Below are 22055 nucleotides of genomic sequence, written 5' to 3'. Positions count from 1 at the left end.
TTTACTTTACTCGGCCAATAACTGGGAGGGCGCTCCCCGCGCCATCTTCTCATTAGCCAGCCTCTTCATTGTCCCCCGCCCCCCGAGCCAGGGATTCGCTTAAAGGAGCAGGGAGGCGGGACTTAATACGTCACCTCTTCCTGGTTGGTTTGAGGTGGGGTCCGGCCCCTAGGTTCGAATTTCTGAGCCTTCGTAGGATACCGAGCTGCCAATTAGGGCCGAGCCCTCGGCTGGGACATCAGAGGTGGGTCCTCTGGGTCACGCCCTGGAGGCCGGATGTTCAGTCGTTCTCAGCAATGCACTCTGATTGGGCTATCAGATTGGGGGTGTGGCCCGGGTCCCTTAGGCTCGCCTTGGCTTTTCTAGGGTTTGCAGGAGATACACTTGGTATCCTGGGCCTCAGGGCTGCGAGCTGCTTTGGACCATGTGTTCGGCCGTCTTCCTTTGGGTCGGCCCATCCAGGAGGGCGCACATCGGAAGCGGGGAGAGGCGCAGAGTAGGCTGGGGGTCTTCCCAGCGGCTCTCCGGCCTCGGGTTCGGCCGCCGCGAGCGCCCCCGCCCCGCCCCCGCAGCCGGATGTTGTGATTCCTCTCCACCCACACGGCCTCGCCCGCCCTCGGCCTCTGCTCCCTTATAAGGCAGCACTACCACCCCGAGACGTTGGGATGAGCTCACACCCATTATACAGGTGGGGAGCTGAGGCGCCAGAGGTCCTGTAGCTGGCTCCAGGCTGAAGACTAGTAAGAAAACAAGGCCCAAATTTCACAGCTAATGAACCTCTAGCTCAACGTCCTACTCCTTCTACCCCTCCTTCACACACCGGGAAACAGAGACTTGCCCAAACTCAGCGAGTAAGGCAGAACCTGATTCAACTAGGCTTCTGTTACCTATCCATTCATTCATCCCAAACTATAGAGCATCCGCTTTGTGCCAGGCACGGAGCCAAGTGCTGGGGAATACAGTGGTGTCAGCAAGATAGCCCAACTCCCTGCTTACATGCTAGGAGTGGGGTAAAGGGGATAATCCTGTAAATAAGTAGGATGGTTTCAGAGAGTGGTAAGTGCTATTAAGACTGAAAATTAATAAAGAGAAACCTCATTTAAAATGGAGTCGGGAGGCCAGAAGGGGGAGCCCTCAGGCACTATAACTGGACATTAATTATGGACCCCAACAGGAAGGCGTCAATTAGGGAACAACAGGAAGACACACCTTGTAAGTTAATACTACTTTACTACTCCTGCGGGAGGAAGGAAGGTTTCCTTTCTTGCCCAGCAGCCCAGCCAATGAGAAACCATCAGCACCTTGAACTCTTCCTTTCCTCCCGTGAACTTTTATAACAACCTCTCTCAACTTCCTTTTTCTCTATAAAGAACGTTCCTCTTTGCTTGTTGGACTTGCCTACGGTTTTGCTATAGTATGCTTGTCCTGAATTGCAATTCTCTTCTCTTCCGCAATAAGCCCATTTTGCTGGTAAAATAACTGCCTGGTTTTTTGTTTGTTTTTGTTCTGGGGTTTTTTTTTTTAGGACCACAAGACAAAATCAGGTAAAGGGAAATGGTGTCAGAGTGTGACATTTGAGCAGATCCAACCACACAAAGATCTGGGGGAGCAGAGTTCCAAGTAGAGGCAAGGGCAAGTGCAAGGGCTTTGAGCCTCCGGTAAGTTTGTTGTCTTCAAGGAACAGGAAGAAAACCTGTGTGGCTTCAGGGCCCAAGGGTCTGGGATGAGATGAAGGAACATGGACTCTGGCTAGGTTGTGGAAGGCTTTGTAGACTATGGTGAGAAGTTTGTTTTTCTTAAGTGAAATGTGAAACCTTTGAAAGGATGATTTATAGGTCACTTTAGCTAGTGGACTTCAGGGAGGCCAAGACTGGAAGCAGAAAGAGCAGTTGAGAGGCTACAGAATTGCGGGAGAGAGAGGATGGTAGCCTGGACCAAGAAAGTGGCTGTGGAGGTGGAAAAAACTGCATGGATCTAAGATACATTTGGGAGTAAAGGTAGTGCCTTGAAAGAAGAAAACCCAGTGGCTAGTAGGACAAAGCGCTGGTACCTCGCCCAGTGAAGGCTGTGGTGTCTAAGTGAGACCTGAGAGTTAAGTGAGAATGTGCAGGTTTCAGAGGTAATTGGAGCGGGGAGAGAAAGAGCCTTCTGACACAGGGCCAGTGGATATTCAAAGCTCTCTAGAGGAAGGCAGTGAGGACTCAGGCATTTAGCCCTTGAGGCCAGAGCACTGAGCTCGAGTTTCAGGTATGCACTGGGATGAGCATGGGGGCCAAGAAACGAGGCTTGGCCTTGGAGGGGCCTCGATCAAGGAGGTCTTTGGAAGCCAGGTAAAGAGTTTAGACTTCATTTTCAGGAAAGTGGGGTGTTGTCGAAGGTGTTTTAAGCCGGGAAGCCATGTGATCAAAGTTGCTTACTCTGAGCTGCTCTGTGGAGCCCTGCTAGGGGTAGGGACCAAGGGTGGGGAAAGAGGAAAGTTGCTTACTCTGAGCTGCTCTGTGGAGCCCTGGGGGACAAAGGGTGGGGAAAGAGGGGCTTAGGCTGACTTGTAAACACCTGTCAATTTTAGTGCCTAGCATCTGAACACTGCTTCTCTTTAAGACGAAACCCATGAAATGCAGACACAGGCCCTGCATTCCTCTAGAGAAAGCAGAGAGGGGGTAAAATTCCTCTCTGAGGTCCCTGGTAGCTGGCACACATTTCCAAAGCTTCCAATTAGGAATTTGTATCCAATGCAAGTGACTAACATAAGACATCAGAGGGACCATTTAAGATTCATTATGGGGGCAATAGAAAGAGAGGGAAAGGAGGTCAAGTCAGGCCCTTCCTGGGACAGGGGGATTTAGCAAGCATCCAGGAGCATCCAATCAACTCCTTGTCTTTATTGTTTGCAGCCAAATGTCCTGAGTAAGACAGGCGAGAGGCATTTTAGGAGGAATCATTAGAGAGAAGCAGGGCTCTGTGCCTTGGCAGTAGTCAGGAGGTACCCCATACAAGTGGCCAGATTGAGAGCAATGATGCAGCTAGGATAAACAGGACTTGACGGCTGATATGGAATGAAGAGGGGAGTCACGCATAACTCTTGGGTTTTGGCTTTTCAACCCATTCTCCACCTACAGCAAAGTGATCTTTTTAAAAGGAGAATTTGCCACCCACCATCTGAGATACGCATTTCTAGGAATTTATCCTCCAAACGTAATTGCACTCAAGTGAAACAAGAAAAGAATGTTCAAGGTTATTTCTTGTAACATTGTCCAAAAAGATGAACTGTACTAATCATTCTAAATAAGGACTGATTAAAATTTGGTCCTTTCTGGTACAGGAATGCTATGTAACTGTCAAAAAAAAGTGCAGGGGCTCTTCCTATACTGACATAAACAATCTCCAAGATATATTGTTAAATGAAAAAAGCAAAGTACAGAGCACTGTGTAAGGTTCGCTACCATTTTTTGTGGAAAGGGTCAGGATAAGCTAGGTTATGCTGCAGTAACGAACAATCTCTAAATTTCAGTGACTTAAAACAACAGTTTCTTTCTTAGGTCCACCACACGTCCAGTGCAGGTTGTTGGGAGGTTGGGAGGCTCCACTCAGTGTTGTCACTGAGGGACCCAGGATAACAGGGGCTCCATCTCAATTTGTGCTTCTACGATGGCAGCTAGTGAAAAGAAATGTGGTGAATCATCCTATGGCCCTTAAAACTGGCACCTAAAAGTGCTACAAGCCCCTTCTACTTACATTTCGTCAGTCAAGGCAAACCACGTGGCCACAACTGACTCAAAAGGGGTGGGGATACACCGTGAGGGAAGATCCTATTTTTCAAACATGAGCAAAGCAATAGATTCCCATCCCATAGGTACTTTGGCGATATGACTTTGCCATCCCCACATCAAGAGGTGGACTCTACTAATTTTCCTGTCTGTAGTCACTCTTATCAGTAGAATCTGGTGGGAGTGATGCACGTGACGTCTGACACTAGGTCAGAAAAGGCCATGCAGCCTGTTGCTCTGGCAGTGTTTGCTCTCTGGAAGCTTCTCTTGGGGTAGTCCCTCGGAATCAGTGGCCAGGCTGTGAGAAGCCCAAACCGATGGAAAGGCCATATGCAGATGCTCTGCTCCCATCAACAGGCCTCCCGCAGCACCATGCATGCGAGCGAGAAAGCTTCCAGGTGATTCCAGCTCCTGGCCATTGGGATCAGCCCCAGCCATTCAAGTATCTCCACCTAAGGGCCCTGGCATTTGTGGTGGGGAGACAAAGCCATCCTTGCTGGGTCCTGCCTGAATTCCTGACCCGAAAAATCTATGAGCAGAATAAAATAGTTGTAATTTTATGCCACTAAATTGGGAGGAGTTTTTTACACAGAAATAGATTCCTGGAATAACTACTCTAGGCCTGGAAGGAGATTATTATTGGTAATATTTGGGGGATAGCACTAACAGTTATCACAGATGGATGTGCTTCAGCGGCCCGCCTCTGGACAGCCAGTGCAGCCCAGGAACATTGGTTGCTTCTAGGAAGGGGGATTAAGTGGCCCAGGGCAGGGGTGGGAGGGAGGCTTTACATCATATACCCTTTTGTATTTTTAATCTTGTGTCACAAGATTTTGTTTTGTTCGTATCGTTTGTTGTAAAAACAATCACACCGATCTTGTCACTCTCCTACTCAGAATGCTCCAGCAGCTTCCTGCGGTGGGTAGCCCCAGCGATTCCCCTTCTTGGTATTCCCCCCCTCAGTGGGGTCCCCTTCCTTTGAGCATGGGCCAGACCCAATGACTCACTTCTAATGAAAAGAATGCGGCAAAGTGATGGAACATCACTTCCAAGATTAGGTTACTAAGAGACTCTAGCTTCCATTTTAGGCACCTACTTTCACCCCCTCACTGGCTCACTCTGAGGGAAGTCAGCGGTCATGTTATCAGCTGCCCCATGAAGAGGCCTACATGGCAGGAACTAAGGTCTCCAGCCAATAGCCAAGAAGGACCTGATCTGTGGCCAACAGCCTTGTGAATGAACTTGGAAGTGGATCCTATGCCAGTCAACATGACTGCAGCCTTGTGAGAGACCCTGATCCAGAGGTAACCAGTTAAACAGTGCCCAGATTGTTGACTCACAGAAACTGTGACACAGTAAATATTTGTTGTTTAGGCTGCTAAATTTGAGGGCAGTTTGTTATTTCTTATTAGCAGCAATAGATAACTAATACACTTCTCATTACACTTAAAAATAAAACCCGAGCTTCTCCTTATCACCTACCAAGGCCCAACTTGACTGGGCTCTCCAATCTCTCACACCCCTCCCTCTTGTCATACTGTGTGAAGGTTAGCCACACAATGACCTTTCTGCATCCACCTGAAGCTGCACTGTCCAGTACAGCAGCCACTAGCCACATGTGGCTGTTTAAATTGAAATTAATTAAAATGAAATAGAATGAAATTCAGTTCCTCAGTCACACTAGTCCCATTTCAAATGCTCAATAGTCATTTATGACTAGTGGGTACCATATGGACAACGCACATAGAGAATACTTCCACCATCACAGAACGTTGTCAGACAGCTCTGGTGTAGAGGTAGGAGTGGCTTCCATTTTTATAAAGGTCCCATGCTGACAGCCTGAATGACTGAGAGAAATATGGTACCACTAACTGAGGAGGGATGACGGATGGTGAGCTGGGTGCCTTCTGATCACTTGTCTTTGAACAGGCAGTTCTGCCACCTCTTGAAAACTGAGCCCCAAGTCTCTGTTAGAGAGGACAGGGATTTGTTTGTCTGCACATGTCCAGCCACTTGTGAGCAGGATCTTGACAGATTCGTACTTCTCATCCCATAGACCCAACAACACCCAGCTGTGGAAGACAGAAGCCAGGGTAAGAAGATGGTGCCTTTCTGCTCTGGTCCAAAGCAGATATGCAGGGAGGACTGGGGCAGGTGCATAGAAGTTGCTGAGAACGGGGAGTGTGTCTACATGGGGATGTTTCTTTGTAAACTCCTACAGATTGAGCCCCAAGCAAATGCCAGGCTCCGCTGTTTCACATACATTCCCATGCAAACATCTCAACAAATCTGCCAGACAGTGTGAGTGCCCATCCTTCCCTAAGGCGGCGTGGAAATTAAGATTCAGAAGGCTGAGGCCAGGACCATTGTCATGCTGGGTGGGTGAGTGGCCAAGATGGGATTTGACGATTTCCTTGCTTCTGAGGTCATTATTTTCCTATTCCTTAAGCTATTATTTTCCTATCCCTTAAACTATATTGACTTACAGAGCTGATCATGAGGGATTTTGTTTTGTTTTGTTTTAGGAACTTCCTGGTAACCATATATGAATTCTTGCATCACTTAGGACTTTTGGTTGCAACTAAAAATGGCTTAGGCAAAAAAGGAAATTTATTGGTTCAAGTAACTGAAAAGTATAGATGATAGTTCTGACTTCAAGTGTCATTGGATCCCAGGTCTCAAATGGTGTCACTTGAAATTTCCCATATTCCAAGTCTTTTAAAAAAAAATTTAATTAGTTTCAAGTATACGGTACATTGGTTAGACATCTGTATAGTTAGCAAAATGGTCCCCCCAAATCGCTCCCTCCCTCCCTTGACCTCCACCTAGCCAATGTATTAATTAATGCTAATTGCATTCCTTATGCTGTGCTTCTCATCCCCATGACCATCAGTCAGCTACTAATTTGTACTTCTTTAACCCTTCACCCCTTTCTCCCAGCCCCCCAAACCCCGCTCCCTTCTGTCTGTCACCAAATTGTCCACATATTTGTGAGTCTGTTTTTGGTTATTTTGTTCTTTTTATTCCTTAAATTCTGCATATAAGCGAAATCATATAGTGTTTAATCTTTCTTTGTCTGACTTAAATACCTTCTAGGTTCATCACAGCATCCCCTTCCTTTTCAAATGTAGGGGTCTTGTTTTCTTATCCTTTTAGCCACTCTATCCCTTGGTTGGAGCACTTAATTCTTTTCTATTTAAGGTACTTATTGATAGGGATGTAGTTGTTACCATTCTTTATTCCTGCTTTTGATACATGTTTTTTCTTCTTAAAGAAATCCCTCCAACATTTCCTGTAATTCTGGCTTGGTGGTGATAAATTCCTTTAGTTTACTTTTGTCTGGGGAGCTTTTTATCTGTCCTTCAACTCTAAATGATAGCTTTGCTGGATAAATTATTCTTGGTTGTATATCCTGGGTCTTCATCCTGTCGAATATTTTTTGCCAAGCCCTTCTGTCCTGCACAGTGTCTCTTGGGAAACCAGCTGCCAGTCTTATGGGTGTTCCCTTTTACCTAATTATTTCTTTTTCTCTTGCTGCTTTTAATATTCTTTCTTTGTATTTAACCTTTGGCATTCTAATTATGATGTGTCTTGGCGTGGGCCTCTTTGGATCCCTTTATGTCGAGTTCCTTCACCGGGTTAGAAAAGTTTTCCATCATTATTTGTTCAAATATATATTCGACTTCTTGTTCTCCCTCTTCAGGTACCCCTATGACATAGATATTTTTACCTTAAATTATTATTATTATAGTCTTGGCTTCTTTTTTCTTGTTATTCTGATTGAGTGTACTTGGCTTTCCCATTCTCTATATAGGTCATTTGATCCTCTTCTTTATTTACTTGGTTTATTCCATTTAATAAACTTCTCATCTCAGATAATGTGTTCTCCACTTCATACTGGTTCCCTTTTATAATCTCCATCTCCATTTTTATCTCTTTGTTGGAGTTCTCTACATTTCCCAAAAGTTCATTGAGCATCTTTATAAACAGTGTTTTGAACTCTGCATCTGTTAGATTACTTGACTCCATTATATCTGGATCTCTGTTCCGTTCTGTCATATGGTTTCTGCTTCTTTGTTTTCCCATTTTGGCTGCCTTTCCATGTGTTTCTATGTATTAAGCAAAGCTCCTAAGTCTCCCAGTCTTATTAGTATGGATTTGTGAAGTAGGTGGCCAGTGGCACAGTCCTGAGAGCAGTTCAACTGCAGGCCAAACTTAGCCTGAGCCTCTACCCTTTGGGGGCCACCTGTTAAGATTCAGCAAGCAATCCACAGATGCTATGCTTATAGCTGCCTCAAAAGGCCAGACCAGAAACCGAGGCTGCCTCTAGTGTGAGTCTCAGCAAGGAGCACCTGACTCGCTGAGGATACACCTGAATATGGCTTGGGTGGAGCCGCGAGTTTGGGGAGGCAGGGTTTCAGGGAATCCTCTGGGCAGAATGACCTCTATTATCCAGTTTGATGACGTCACAGTTATGGCGGTGCAGTGTCGGGCTAACAGGTAGTGAGGAGGGCTCAACAAGGAACAAGGGATACTCTTGGCACTTCTGTACCAAGCGAATCTCGCCTAGACCCTCACTCTGACAGTGTCTCCCTGGAAGTCCCTCGTGCCCCCTGTGCACAGCTGAAGAGGCACTGGTGCTCAGAGTGAGCAAGTCCATCACTGCGAAAATCCACTCGCGAATGCAGCCCCTTTAAGAGACTTCTGCTGCTGCCGCAGCCTCTGTCTCACTCAGCTGCTCAGGACCAGGTTACCCCGTGTCCTCGCCCTGTCCTACCTTCTGCTGTTGCAGGGTGCTTTCTTGGATTTCTCCCTAGTTGTATGGCTTATTCATCTAGATCCCAGGCGATTTTTCCTTGCTGCTGCTCCTTGTTTCTGTCACAACTTTGATTTGATTGCCAGAGGGATGAACAGAGCCTCTATCATCTATGCCATTTTTTTCTCCTCCCCGACTCTGTTTTTAATCTGTGTTGCTTTATTCTCAGGCAGGTTTTCCCTCTCAGATGTTCAAGATGGCTGCCAGCAGCTCCAAGCTCACTTCTTGCCAATGTGGCAATTTATATAAAAAGATAAAGCTTCTATCTTTGTAATTCCAGCAAAAATCCTGGGGCTGCCTCTCCTTGGTTTGATTTGACTCAGGTGTTCATTGAGGACAGTGGGAGGCAGCGTTCTGATTGGTTAGGTCTGGATCACATGCCCACTCCTCCCTCGGCTGAGGGATGGGTAAGCTTTATTTTATTCACATTGATGGGGGAGGGGATAGGTGCTCCCCCAAAGGAACACTGAGAGCCTAAAAGGGTTTCTGTCCCCAATTGTCAGACACCAGCAGTGTGTGGATGAACTGTGGATGAAGACCAAATCTAAGAAATATATTTTGGTCATCTGAATGACTATGTATATATACATACACATATATATTTCTTATACATCACAATGTCAAAAAGCCATTACTAGAAAAAGGGAGAATGAATGCTAAACAAGTGTGGATGAGAAAGGGGGTATATCCCAAAGTAACCTCATGGGACGATCTGATTATAGATTCCTAACTGGGAAGGTCATGGTGAATAGTCATGCCCCAGGCATATAACTTATTTAGTGAAAGGTTTATCTTTGCCTTGAGCAAACCCTGTCCATTGTTTCTGTGCATCTGGGTTAACACACTCTTGAAATGCCAGAGGCAATTTTCTTTTCCAGACCCCTTGGAGGCACAACCACCCTCAACATAATCTTGTTAATTATTCTGTACCTCACCTTCTCCCATCTTCATATCATCTTCCTTATGTTCCCTCCTTAAGTCCAAAGATATAAAAGAAGCTGCAAAACTGTCATTCTCCAGAGCATTTGAGATCTTGCTCCCTGGCAATGTCGTCAGTTTGGCTCAGATAAATCCATAGAACACATCTCTACAGGTTTGGACTTTACTTACGTTGATACAGGAGAAATGATAGATGTCCACCACAAGCTCTCAAGTTCTGTTCCACCACCATAGTCATCTTGAATTTTCTGTAAGTCAAAGAAAGTGGCAATAGGAATGAAGTGGAGTGATGGGAGAAATACTTAGGCGGTGGAATGAACAGAACTTGGAGGCTAATTAGACTTGAGGCATCAGGGAGAGAGAGTTCTTGGCTGCAAGCAACAGAAAATGACTCCAACTACTTAAACAAAAGGGAATTTACTTTATGGGAAGATCCTCAGGGATTCACAGCATCAATTAGAAGGAATAGGTTGGAAATAGGCAAAAATTAAGGGCCCCTAGAGGACCAGGAAGGAGGAATTACAGCAGACACTGTGGTTGTCCATCTAATATGCATGTCACTCATCTTCCTTGTTTGCAGAGTCCCAATTTTGGTCCAATGTCCCCTTTACCTCACATGTTTCTGACCTAGCTCCAGGACTGATTCACCTAAGCCAATTATGAAGATCTCCTACCCTGACCACAGATTAGTTTAGGGGTGTCAAGTGACCCAGTTTTGGCCAATGAACCATGAGGGGAGGTATGCTTGAGATTTCTGTTAGGATATTTTCCTCATTTCTAATGAGGATTTACTGGAAGGGAAGGTCCCTCTTCTTCACTGGAGTTTATGTGATTCCTGAAGCTGTGGCAGCCTCTTGTGACTATGAGAGAGTCAGTCTGAAGGTTTGCACACTGAGGACCATAGAAAAGAAAAAGAAGAAAGAACTTGAGTTCTCGATAACATTGTTAAACCACTGAAGGCACTGTTCCTGGAGCCCCTCTACTCTAGATCTCCTGTGATGTGAAATGATGAATTTGAATTTCCTTACTGCTTAAGCTTGGTTTTTCAAAGGCATCCTCACATGCCTTGTAGCAGGGACAATCTGGTCTGGGCACAAGTGGTGCAGTGGCGGACTTCCAACTCTTTTCACAATCCCTGTGTGGCTGCTCAGTCTGGGGAGAGAACACCCATTGGCCAAGTTTAAATCCATTAAAAACAAAATTCAAATGAGTAAATTTGGAGATCTAATTGGCTTTCTTAAGTGATTCATGAATCAGGCAGCATCCCATCTAGCCACTAGAAGAGTGCTCTGAGGGGCTGTACAAAATGGAAGGATTTTGTAGGAAGAAGGGTGAGGCAAGGGACCTATTAGCAAAAGAAAAGAAAGGATTATTTTTGGGCTTGGACGAGAAGAGGAAGGGTTTTTATGACGGAGATTGCCTCTTATTTCTCTAGGGAATGGAGAAGGCCTATGAGACATGTTAGCTTACTGGTGCTTAACCAGAAAATTCCATCCTGGTTGATTAAGATTATGTTTCTGGGAGAGGTTGAAGCTGCAATTAGATCAGGTTTAATACCTAGATTTGATATCATGGGCTTTAGCACAAATGATGCTATTTTAGGGTGTGTGTGTGTGTGTGTGTTTTAAACAGGTCCCTCTGGCTATGTGATGGTAGGGAGAGGGTGATCTGGTCTATTAGGCTTCCACAGTAGGAGATGGTCACTAGAAATCACCCTTTTACCATACAGTGGTAGAGTGGTGACCACCCTCCCAATGAAAACTGGGAAATTAGAGAAAGAGGAAGGAGGATAGATGTGGAACATCCAAATCCCCATGAACATCCATCCTCAGTCCCCATCTCACATTTCCTACAAAGCATCCTGTGCTCAGCACATTCTCAGTCTGAAGTGCTGCACTCAGGTTTCTGTGAAGTTGTATTACTCACTCTGCCTGGAAGCCCTCCTCTCCTCCCCCGCAAACCCTTACTCATTGTGAAGACCTCTTCCACTCTGAAGGAGAGTGGGCTTCTCACCAGGATGAAGGGGCAGATGTGAGACTGGCCCTGGGCCTGGTCTGTACTCAGGTGGAATCAAGAACCAAGATGCTTTCACTTTAATGAGCTTGTCACCTAGTTTCACTTCCATTACGGTCTTAAGTTATCACTTCCTGTTACCTTTGAAAACAACTGTTGAAAAGGTGTCCTTACCTCTCCTGCCCTCCACTTGTTGGGTTTCTTTCCAGGAAGTCTCCCATGGCCTCTCTTCCAGCAGAACTGTAAAACTGCTACATTCTGTCTCTACTTCAGTTCCCACAGATTATTTTGTATCAGTCAGGACTCCTTAGAAAAGTGAGAGAAATCCATTCAAATTGGTTTTATTGGTTCACGTGACTGAGAATTCTTGAGGGTTCTTCTAGTTTTAACATCCAGGTTCTCCATCAAAGTCATCAGGGATCAATCCATCTGTACTAGTTGTCAAATACTAGCTAACAAATCACTCTAAAAATTATGGCTTAAGACAACAATCCATTATCATTCCTCACAGTTTCTGAGGTTCAAGAATTCAGAAGCAATAATGTTATATGTTAATTTTTACCTTAATAAAAACAAAAATTCAGGAACAGCTTAGCTGGATGGTTCTGGCTTGAGGTCTCTCATGAGGCTACAGGCCAGACGTTGGCTGGGGCTGCAGCACCCATTTCCAAGATGGCCTTTTTACATGGCCTTCAAATTGGTGCTGGATGTAAAATTGGTACTTTCTCCCCACACAGCCCTCTGCAGGGCTGCTTGAGTGTCCACAGAGCATGGCAGCTGGCTTCCCTCAGAGTGCGATCCAAGAGACCAAGGCAGAAACTTGCAATGCCTGGGCTTGGTAGTCAAACACTATCACTTCTGCCACATTCTACTGGACACACAGAACAGTTCTGACTGAGTGTGAGAAGAGACTATACACAAGGGCATGAATCATAGGGGATGAGGATCACTGGGGACCATCTCGGAGATGCCTCCCACAGCGTCCCTGATCCTTCCTTCCTTACTCGATCTGTTTTTCCTATGTGTAGGCTTCATTGTCAGGCAGCCCCTCCCAAGCAGTGACAAAGATGGTCATCAACATCTCTAGACTCGCATTCTTAGAGACTCCAGTGGGAAGAAAATACATCTTTACCCAAAGTTCTGGTGAAAGTCCCACAGCTGACTCTGGCCAATCTTGTGTCTGTCCATTCCCTGAACCAATCACTGTGGTCTACAGATGCCAGGCTCTTATTGGTCAGATTGAGGCGACACTTCCAGCCTGACACTGGAGTATAGAGTCTACGGCACTAGAGACTCACGGGGGACTAAAGGAGTGGTTCCTAAAGGAACAATCAAGGTGTCATTACTAAACCAAGGTTAGTGGATGTTGATCAGGAAAATGACATGTGTTTACCCCATCTCCCTCCTTTATACTCCAAGGGCACATTTTAGCCCCCTTGCTTTAGCATTTTTCCTCATGGGATCATTTACTTTCTTGGTTCACTTTCTGTGGTTGGTAGAATTCAAAGATGGCCCCCAACATTCCCACCCCCTGGTATACACTTACCTTCTCCCAGTTATTCAATCAAACACTAATCTAGCTGTTTCTATGGAAGAATGATGCAAATGTAATTAAAGTCCCAAATCAGTTGACCTTAAGATAGGGAGACTATCTTTGGCGAGCATGACCTAATCAGATAAGTCCTTAAAAGGGACAGGATTCTTCCTGGCAAAGGAGATTCAGCATGTGAGAGAGAGAGTCAACATGGGGGAGACTCTCTGCTGCTGGCTTGGAAGATGGAGGGGGCCACATGGCAAGAAATGCAGGCAGCCTCTAGAAGCTAAGGGTGGCCCCTGACTGACAACCTGCAAAGAAACAGGGACCTCAGTCCTACAAATGCCAGGAACCAAATTCTGCCAACAATTCTAACAGCTTGGAAGTAAATTTTTCCCCAGAGCCTCCAGAGAACTCAGCCTTGGCTTCAGCTTTGTGATACTCTGAGCAGAAAACCCAGTCATGCACTGATGGACTTCCATCCTACTGATTTGTGAACTTATAAGTGGATATTGTTTTAAGTTATGAAGTTTGTGATTCATTTTATGTAGCAATAAAAAATGAGCATACCTCCCAATGGACTCTAAAATCCATACAGCAGGGAGCATCTCTGGGGTTTCCTTAACCTCCTCATCCCCAATGGGACCTGGAGCACAAGAAGTCCCCTTTCTGCTTGCAGTCCCACTCATCTGGGAAAGAGATGGAGGAACCCAGCTCCTTATAATTCTACCCCAATGCTGAAACTCCTCCACTCTTGAGAGCCTACCAAGCAAGCTGCTTTGCTTGGCTTTCTGCAAACAACCCTGTGCCCCAGCTGCCCAGGAGGGCAGCTGGACCAATTTCCGCTCCCCAGGACTCAGAGACCTTTGGCCAACTCTATTGATCTGGACTCCTGGGCAGGTAGTTGGACCAACAGACAGACGCCATGAGGGCTGTGCTGCTTCTGGGGTCCCTGCTGGTGAGCCTGGAATCAGCACTTTTGGTGAGAGCTGTGGGAACTAGGAGGATTGTGCTGGGATGGCCCTAGGGGGTTCCTATACAGCTTTGGCCTTTACCAACGACCTATTGGTCCAGGTGACAGGAAGGGCCTGTGTGGAAAAATGAGGCCAGCCCAGAATGCCCAAGTGGAGGAGAGAGACAGTGGATATGAGGGCATGATCTGCATTTCTGGAGGACAGCAACCTTAAGGAGGGAGGAGGAAGGGGTCCAGGTCTTGTGAGGACATCTCTGCATTTGTGGGCTGTGAGAAGAAGCTGGAGACTGGCGTGGAATCAGGGGCAGGCTATGACTTTCTGGGCAAGTTCCTTGCCCCTTCTCTCCTCCTGTAGACTCCACCTCGGAAAGCTCCCATGGTGCCTAAGCATGTCATGGACAGACACACCATGGGGGACAAACACACAGTGGGTAAGTAACCTAGCTCCACCCTCTAAGATACCCCTACCCTTGGGTGGAAATGAGTATGATTGGGAGTGCGCCAAACGTCGGTCTCTTGGGTCAAGGGGCAGGACCCTGGGCATACCGTCACTCTTGTCCCCAGAGTCCTCTGGCTGGCATTCAGACCTGAGTGCCTGCTGTGTGCCAGGTCTGTGCCCATGAGCCCTGGGGGCACAGAGTGATAGTTAGCTGTGCGCTCCTTGAGGGCAGGGCTTCGGCTATATCTGAATGCCCAGTCCAGTGCCTGCCAGTCTTCCTCAGTTTCCCCAGCCTCCCCGCTCCTTTTCCTTTCTTCAATACATCTCATAGGCATCAGTTATGCCATAGAGAGGCCAGGGCCATCAATGGACAAGGAAAGATCAACAACACGGCTCTGGAGCCCAAATGAATCTTTATGAGTTGGGTGACTCTGGACAAGTGCCTCGACCTCTTCAAGCCTCAATTTCCCCATCTGTAAAACCGGGCTGATCACAATAAACCTCTTTGGGTTGCTGGGAAGGAGAAATGAGTCATAAACCCATGTAAGGCATTCAGCCTACCACCAGGTGCATAGTAAATGCTTAAAATATATTAGCTTTTCTTATTAAGCTCCTTTTTATGTGGGGAATGTCGGCCAGCTCTCCCCTCCTCAAACTCTGACTTAGCTCCACATTGCCTTCATTCTTCCAGGCACTAAACATTCACTTAGAGTTGTGAAGGCACCTACCCTGATGAGCCTGGCCTGGTAGAGTCTGGCCCAGCCCCTTAGCATGGCACTGAGGCCCAACACATCCAGCTCTGACTGCCTCAGCTTACTCTCTGCACGCTGCACCAAGCCAGACTGCTCTGCCCTCTTGCCTGATCCAACCTGGGTGCCTTGCCCTTGCCCAATCACCTACTCAGGATGATCCTCCTTTCTGTCCATCCTATTTGCATCTAAAAAGTCCATCTCAGACCCCTCTCTCTTCCTTTACTGTTCTACCACTGGTTTGGCCCTCAGCGAGTACACTGTGCCTTTAACAACAAAATAGTAGCTAATGCTTATTGAGTAGGTACTATGTGCCAACCTGTGTCTTATAGGATTATCTTATTTAAACTTCACCAGACTCTTTTGAAGTAGATACAGTCAATTCTCATTATTTGTGGTAATCATGTTATCTAAAGTCACCATGGACACTGAATTAGCAAATATACTGAAATATAGGGTTGGGTTCCTATGAGCCTCTGGTCACAACGTTTTCATCAACCATCAATATACAACCTTGTTTTATGTGTGGTTCTGTTTAAAGACGCCTTGCTTAATTTACGTGTTGATTCATTAACATTGAACTCACAGCCAAAGGCACTATAACTTATGCCTAGACGAAACTTATCTAAGACACATATCTTCTCCATAAGGCACATCACAGCCCACTTGCATTTCAGAATATTTGACGGCACTTTGGCGCTATTTTGGGGGCCATCTTCAACAGTGAAATCACCTACCAAAATGTGAAAAACATGGCAGTAAATAGACCGTGAAAAGACACTTGTTTATAGTAGGAGAGCTGAAACCAGAAGCAGAGTGTCACCTAGTTTGACCTCAATTGGGAATGTGCGTTTCCGAAAACTCAGATTTTTTACCAGTCTGTGCATGTCTCTGAATGATCGTGAAAGCCCCTTGAGAATTGGTTTGGGGAGTTACAAATAAATTTTAGCAAGAAGGCAGATTCACAAATACAGAATCTGTGAATAATGATGCTCGGTTGTACTATTTTTAAAAATTATAATAGCAACATCCTTTTATTGCCAAAAGTTTAGAAATTACAGAAGTGTAGAAGAGGAAAAAAGTCATCTATAATCCATTATCTTCCAAAAACCGCTTTTATAAAGTTTGAGAATGTCCTTCTAGATTTCTTTTTTATGCGTATGTAAATGCATGTGTACAAAAATAGGACCATACTAACATGCTGTTTGTAACGTGCTGTTCTTCATTTAAAATTATGAACACCTTTCTGTACTAATATATATAGATCATCATTTAAAAATGTCTTTATTGTAGTAAAATACACATGATATAAAATTTATGATCTTAATCACTTTAAGTGTACAATTCAGTGGCATTAAGTACATTCATATTGTGCACCCATCACCACCACCCATCTCCAGAACTCTTTTTATCTTGCAAAACTGAGACTCTTCAACTGCACTATTATTGTCAGTTTATAGAGAAGAAACTAAAGCTCAGAGTAGTCAAGTGACTTTGACATTTAACAAGTATTTATGAAGTACCACTTTGTGGCAAACCCTCTCCTAAATTGGAGGGGCGAGGCTGCAGACTTGCCCAAGGTCACACAGCTAGTAGGTGCTGGAGTTGGGGTCCGCTCCAGCTATCTGACTCTGAAACCCAACTTCTTAAGCAGGACACTTGAAAGCATAATGATCTTTTTAAGGGTCTACTCTTTTCCAATTAGACTCTGGGGGTGGTGCCTGGGAGTTTGGGCATAGGGAATGTCCTCAGAGAGTGTGTTATCCCTGCAGTTCTCACTGTCACTGGGGAGCCCTGCCACTTCCCCTTCCAGTACCACCGGCAGCTATACCACAAATGCACCCCCAGGGGCCAACACGGTCCCCGGCCTTGGTAAGATGACCCCGAAGGTGTTAAAGCAGGGTCCTGGGGAGATGGACTCTGCCCATCCTTCTGCCCAAGGAACCCTGCTTGGAGAGAGGGGGCTGTGACAGGGAAGGGCATGCCAGCCCCATGTGCAGAGCAGAGAGCCTTATCTTTTTCTCTAGGTGTGCTACTACCCCTAACTTTGAACAGGACCAGCGATGGGCATACTGCCTGGAGCCCAAGAAAGCGCAAGGTACCATACACAGTTTCTGAGGTGGCCCAAGGCCCTCTCCTTCCCCCTACTTACTCTCCTGGGTATCATCAGACCCTACACACCTGGGATTCTGGGCCCACTCAGCCCCTTTCCTCTTTCCAGAGGGAGAAGTTCTGGGAGGGTGTAGCCCCATTTTGCAGGTGGGTAAACTAAAGCCTGGAAACAAGGTCATAAGACAAGCTGGTTTGGGTATGGACTTGGCTCCCATCTGTCTGACTCTTCCTCCCACTGTGGTCCATCTCTCAGACCACTGCAGCAAACACAACCCCTGCCAGCGGGGAGGGACCTGTGTGAACACGCCAAGAGGCCCACACTGCATCTGTCCAGAACACTTGACCGGGAAGCATTGCCAGAGGGGTAAGGAGGGCCATGGAGGAGAGCTGGGGAACAGGAGCAGCCCCACTTACTGAAGAGGTCCCTGGAGACTTGGCATGGTTCCAGCCTCTCCAGAGACCACCAATCCACTCTGTCCCCAGAGAAGTGCTTCGAGCCTCAGCTTTTCCAGTTCTTCCATGAAAATGAAACATGGCTTAAACTTAAGCCGGCTGGTGTGGCCAAGTGCCAGTGCCAGGGTCCCCAAGCCCACTGCAAGCCACTGGCCAGCCAGGGTGAGTGGAACCATAGGAACTGACTGCAAGCAGGGCCAAGGGTCAAAGGTCGGGAGCAGCTGGCAGGAGCCCAGGTAGTATACCTGTGGAAGGGGGAGAGCTCTCTGCCAGGTCTTTGGGCCCAGATGTGGCTCAGTGTGCTTCTTTCCTAGTCTGCCCCACCAACCCGTGCCTCAACCAGGGCCGCTGCCTGGAGGTGGATGGCCATCAGCTGTGCAGTTGCCTGGAGGGTTATGCAGGTCGGAACTGCGATGTGGGTGAGTTAGGGCAGGGGTCACCACCCCCCCCCACCCCCGCAGACCAGTACTGGTCTGTCACCTGTTAGGAACTGGGCGGCACAGCAGGAGGTGAGCGTCGGGCTAGCAATGGAAAGCTTCACCTGTATTTGCAGCCACTCCCCAGCGCTAGCATCACCGCCTCAGCTCCACCTAATATAATCAGGCATTAGATTCTTAAGGAGCACGGGTCCCTGGTGCCAAAAAGGTTAGGGACGGCTGAGTTATGGTCTAGGGGGAAGCAGAAGCCCCGTCCCACGTGGGGACGGCTTGCAGAGAGGGACGAGAGACATTAGGGAAAGTGGCTGAGAGGGCGGTGGAAGATAGTACCATCCCCTGGCTACAGGGAGTCTCTTCTCTCCCCAGACATTAAGGCGAGCTGCTACCACGGCCGCGGGCTCAGCTACCGCGGCACAGCTGACACCTCGCTCTCTGGAGCACGGTGTCAGCCTTGGGCCTCAGAAGTCACCTACCGGAACCTGACTGCAGAGCAAGCACTGAGCTGGGGACTCGGCCACCATGCCTTCTGCCGGTGAGCCAGGTGGGGCGGGGCAGAGGGCATCCTCCTCCTCCCCAGGGCCCTCTGGGATTCCCCACGCTCTAACACTGCTCCCTCCTGTGGTTACAGGAACCCGGACAATGACACCCGCCCGTGGTGTTTTGTGTGGAGCGGCGATCGGCTGAGCTGGGAATATTGCCTCCTGTCACCGTGCCAAGCCCCAACCCGGGCAGCGCCCCAGATGCCCCAGGGGCGCCGAGACTTCCCACTGCCCTCGCTTTCTGCATTGCAGAAGCCTCAGACCACGACCCAGACCCCGCCTCAATCCCCGATGTTAGCTAAGGAAGGGGCGGGAAGTCCGAGCAGAGAGGACAGCGGCCGAGCTACGTTTCAGCCGCTCCTGAATCTCCCTGGTCTCAGTACGGGCTTCCCCACAGCCTCGCGCGCGATGCCGGAGCAGCGGACTCCCTTGCCCACTAAGGGCCCGGCGGGCTGCGGACAGCGACTCCGGAAACGGCTGTCCTCAATGAGCCGCATCAGCGAGGGACTGGTGGCGCTGCCCGGCGCGCACCCCTACATCGCAGCGCTGTACTGGGGCCACAATTTCTGCGCCGGCAGCCTCATCGCCCCCTGCTGGGTGCTGACCGCAGCTCACTGCCTGCAGAACCGGCCAGTACCGCTCGCCCAGCGTCAGCCTGGACCGGCTCCTCTCCTTTGTGCCCAGCTTCCGCGCGACACCCGAACCTGTGCCTCCCCTCACCCCTTTCCCCTCCAGAGCTCCCCAGGAGGAAGCCGAAACCCAGAAAGGGGCTTGGGAGCAGGGAGCGGGGAGGGGGCTCCTCTAGGCAGCCGGCGGCCGGTTCTGAGCGCGCGTCCTGCCCGCACCATGCCCGCAGGCCGGCGCCGGAGGAGCTGACGGTGGTGCTGGGCCAGGACCGCCATAACCAGAGCTGTGCACAGTGCCAGACGCTGGCCGTGCGCACCTACCACCTGCACGAGGCCTTCTCGTCCATTACCTACCAGCACGACCTGGGTACGTGGGGGCTCCCCGCGGGATCAGGGAAACGGTGGGGAGGGCTAGGAATAAGACGTCCCGGACTCACGATCCTCCCTGTCCGGGTTAGCGATACTGCGCCTGCAGGAGAGCGCGGACGGCAACTGCGTGCGCCTGTCGCCTTCGGTTCAGCCCGTGTGCCTTCCCAGCAGCGCCGCCCGCCCCGGCGAATCCGAGGCCATGGTCTGCGAGGTGGCCGGCTGGGGCCACCAGTTCGAGGGTAGGCAGAATGACTGAAGGCGGGAGGGAGACCTCTGGTCTACCGGGTAGGCCAGAGAAGCCCGCAGCTTTGGTACCACTGGAGGCCAGAGGCACTGAACTGGTGGGTTATGAGGACATGCAGGGCCCTTGTCTCTGCAGCTCGCTCCTCTCAGGGCCTGAGATTCACCCTCAAATCTCCTGAGGGGTAAGGAAAGAAAGACACTTTCTCTTGGTTCACTCTGGGCACTGGACGGCAAGGCTAACTAGGACACCGCCCCGTGCTCATGCAGGGTGGATAGCTGGAGAGCAAGGTTCTGAGACGCTGGCTGGGAAGAGGGTGGGCTTCCAAAACAGCCCTGCCCAGCCCCGCCCATTCACATCCTGCTCCTCTCCGGCCTGTTTCTTGGTCTGGGAAATAGGGTTGTCGGCAGTTCCCTCTCTCACGAGCTTGCTGTGAGGGAGGTAGGAGATTAGTGGGTTTGGAAGAGCCTGGTGCAGCCAGGTCCATGGCCCTAGCATTGAGTGGAGTCGGTGTGAGGAAGGCTCTCTCGGTTTGCAGGGGCAGAGGAATATTCCACCTTTCTGCAGGAGGCACAGGTGCCCCTCATCTCTCAGGAACGCTGCTCTGCCCCTGACGTGCACGGCACCGCCTTCGCCCCTGGCATGCTCTGTGCTGGCTTTCTAGAGGGTGGCACCGATGCGTGTCAGGTGAGCTTTTGGGCGGGCTTGGCACTCTCCCCCCAGCCGGTCGAGTGCAGACCCCAGGCCAAGCTCGCTGAGCCTCCTGTCCCTGACCCAGGGTGACTCCGGGGGCCCGTTGGTGTGTGAGGATGAGGCCGCAGAGCACCAGCTCATCCTGCGAGGCATCGTCAGCTGGGGCTCGGGTTGTGGTGACCGCAACAAGCCAGGTGTGTACACTGACGTGGCTTACTACCTGACCTGGATCCAGGAGCACACCAATTCCTGACTGCCCACGAACTCTTCTTTTCTTCTTAGCCAATTCTGGAATGAGAGGGTGGCTGGGCACGATCCTGGACAGCAAGGATTGTGTCCCAGCACCGCCAGCCCAGCGGCAGGCATGGTGTGGGCACTCAATAAAATGCTTTTGGAAATGCTTGAGAGACACAGCTCTTCGGGGGGCCTGCTAGGAAACGCGGAGACAGTAAACCAGTGTACAGCTGCTGCACATCCCTCAGAACAGAATCTATTGAGATCTTATGCAAGATTTAGATTCGCATCCAGCTGACATATACTGAGCCATGTGTACTGACTGAGCCCAGTGCTAGGTAACTCCACGTCTTATTCCTTGTATGAAACTTAATATTTTAAGTTTATAAGAGAAGTTCTCAACCTTGACTATACATCAGAATCACCTGGGAAGCTTTTTGAGCCTATGCCTGAGATCCACCTCAGATCAATTAAATCAGCATATAGCTCTTAGGGATGGGGCATGCGTAGTTGTGTGTTTTAAAAACGTGCAGCTGGGTTTGAGAACTGTGGTTGGAAATGCTTAACCTTAAAGTAGTGGTGTGGACTCTTGGGGCTGGCGATGGAGGTGGAAGACCTTCACTCCAGCCCAGCCCGCACTAGGGCAGTGGGTTTCAAAGTCCCATCCCTGGACCAGCAGCAGCAACTTCACCAAGGAACTTGTTTAAAATACCTATTTTTGAGCTACACTCCATACTACTGAATCAGAAACTCTGAGTTGGGGCCCGGGAATCTGGTTAACAGCTTTCCAAGAGATTCTAATACTCCTAACGTTTGAGAACCACGTTCTGGGGGTGGAATGATTTCCGGCCTGAAGAGGTCCCACTATTCAGACGTGTCATCATTTTGTTTTTAAATCCATGTGTACTGTGCTCGGTGGACCATTTAAGTTGGTTTTTGAGGATTATTTTAACTCTCACACGATCCCCTCCTTCAGGCTAAATTTATAACTTCACCAGGAGTAAGATAGAACTCCCACCTCCATTCTCCAGCAGTACAAAGTGGCTCTGTGAATTTGCCCCGCCTCAACGTTACAACCCCGCCCTCACATACGTCACAATGCCCTGGGTGTCGTAGGCGGG

At 48.6% G+C, this 22055-nt stretch overlaps 1 protein-coding gene across 1 annotated transcript; it reads left to right on the top strand.

The window, feature by feature from the left end:
* The first annotated feature begins 13994 nt into the window (after window positions 1–13994).
* F12 (coagulation factor XII) lies at window positions 13995–20953 on the top strand. Its single transcript, XM_006923348.1, has 14 exons — window positions 13995–14051; window positions 14398–14473; window positions 17003–17102; window positions 17258–17328; window positions 17596–17706; window positions 17826–17957; window positions 18110–18214; window positions 18599–18764; window positions 18861–19055; window positions 19155–19400; window positions 19628–19764; window positions 19856–20005; window positions 20546–20694; window positions 20786–20953. Exons 1-14 carry the CDS (start codon window positions 13995–13997, stop codon window positions 20951–20953), a joined length of 1863 nt encoding a protein of 620 aa, XP_006923410.1.
* Window positions 20954–22055: the final 1102 nt, after the last annotated feature.

This window comes from Pteropus alecto, unplaced genomic scaffold, assembly GCF_000325575.1.
Source record: "Pteropus alecto unplaced genomic scaffold, ASM32557v1 scaffold78, whole genome shotgun sequence".
NCBI classification, from domain to species: domain Eukaryota; kingdom Metazoa; phylum Chordata; class Mammalia; order Chiroptera; family Pteropodidae; genus Pteropus; species Pteropus alecto.
Note: the sequence above shows the minus strand (reverse complement) of the source record. Positions and strands in the feature narration are given on the sequence as shown.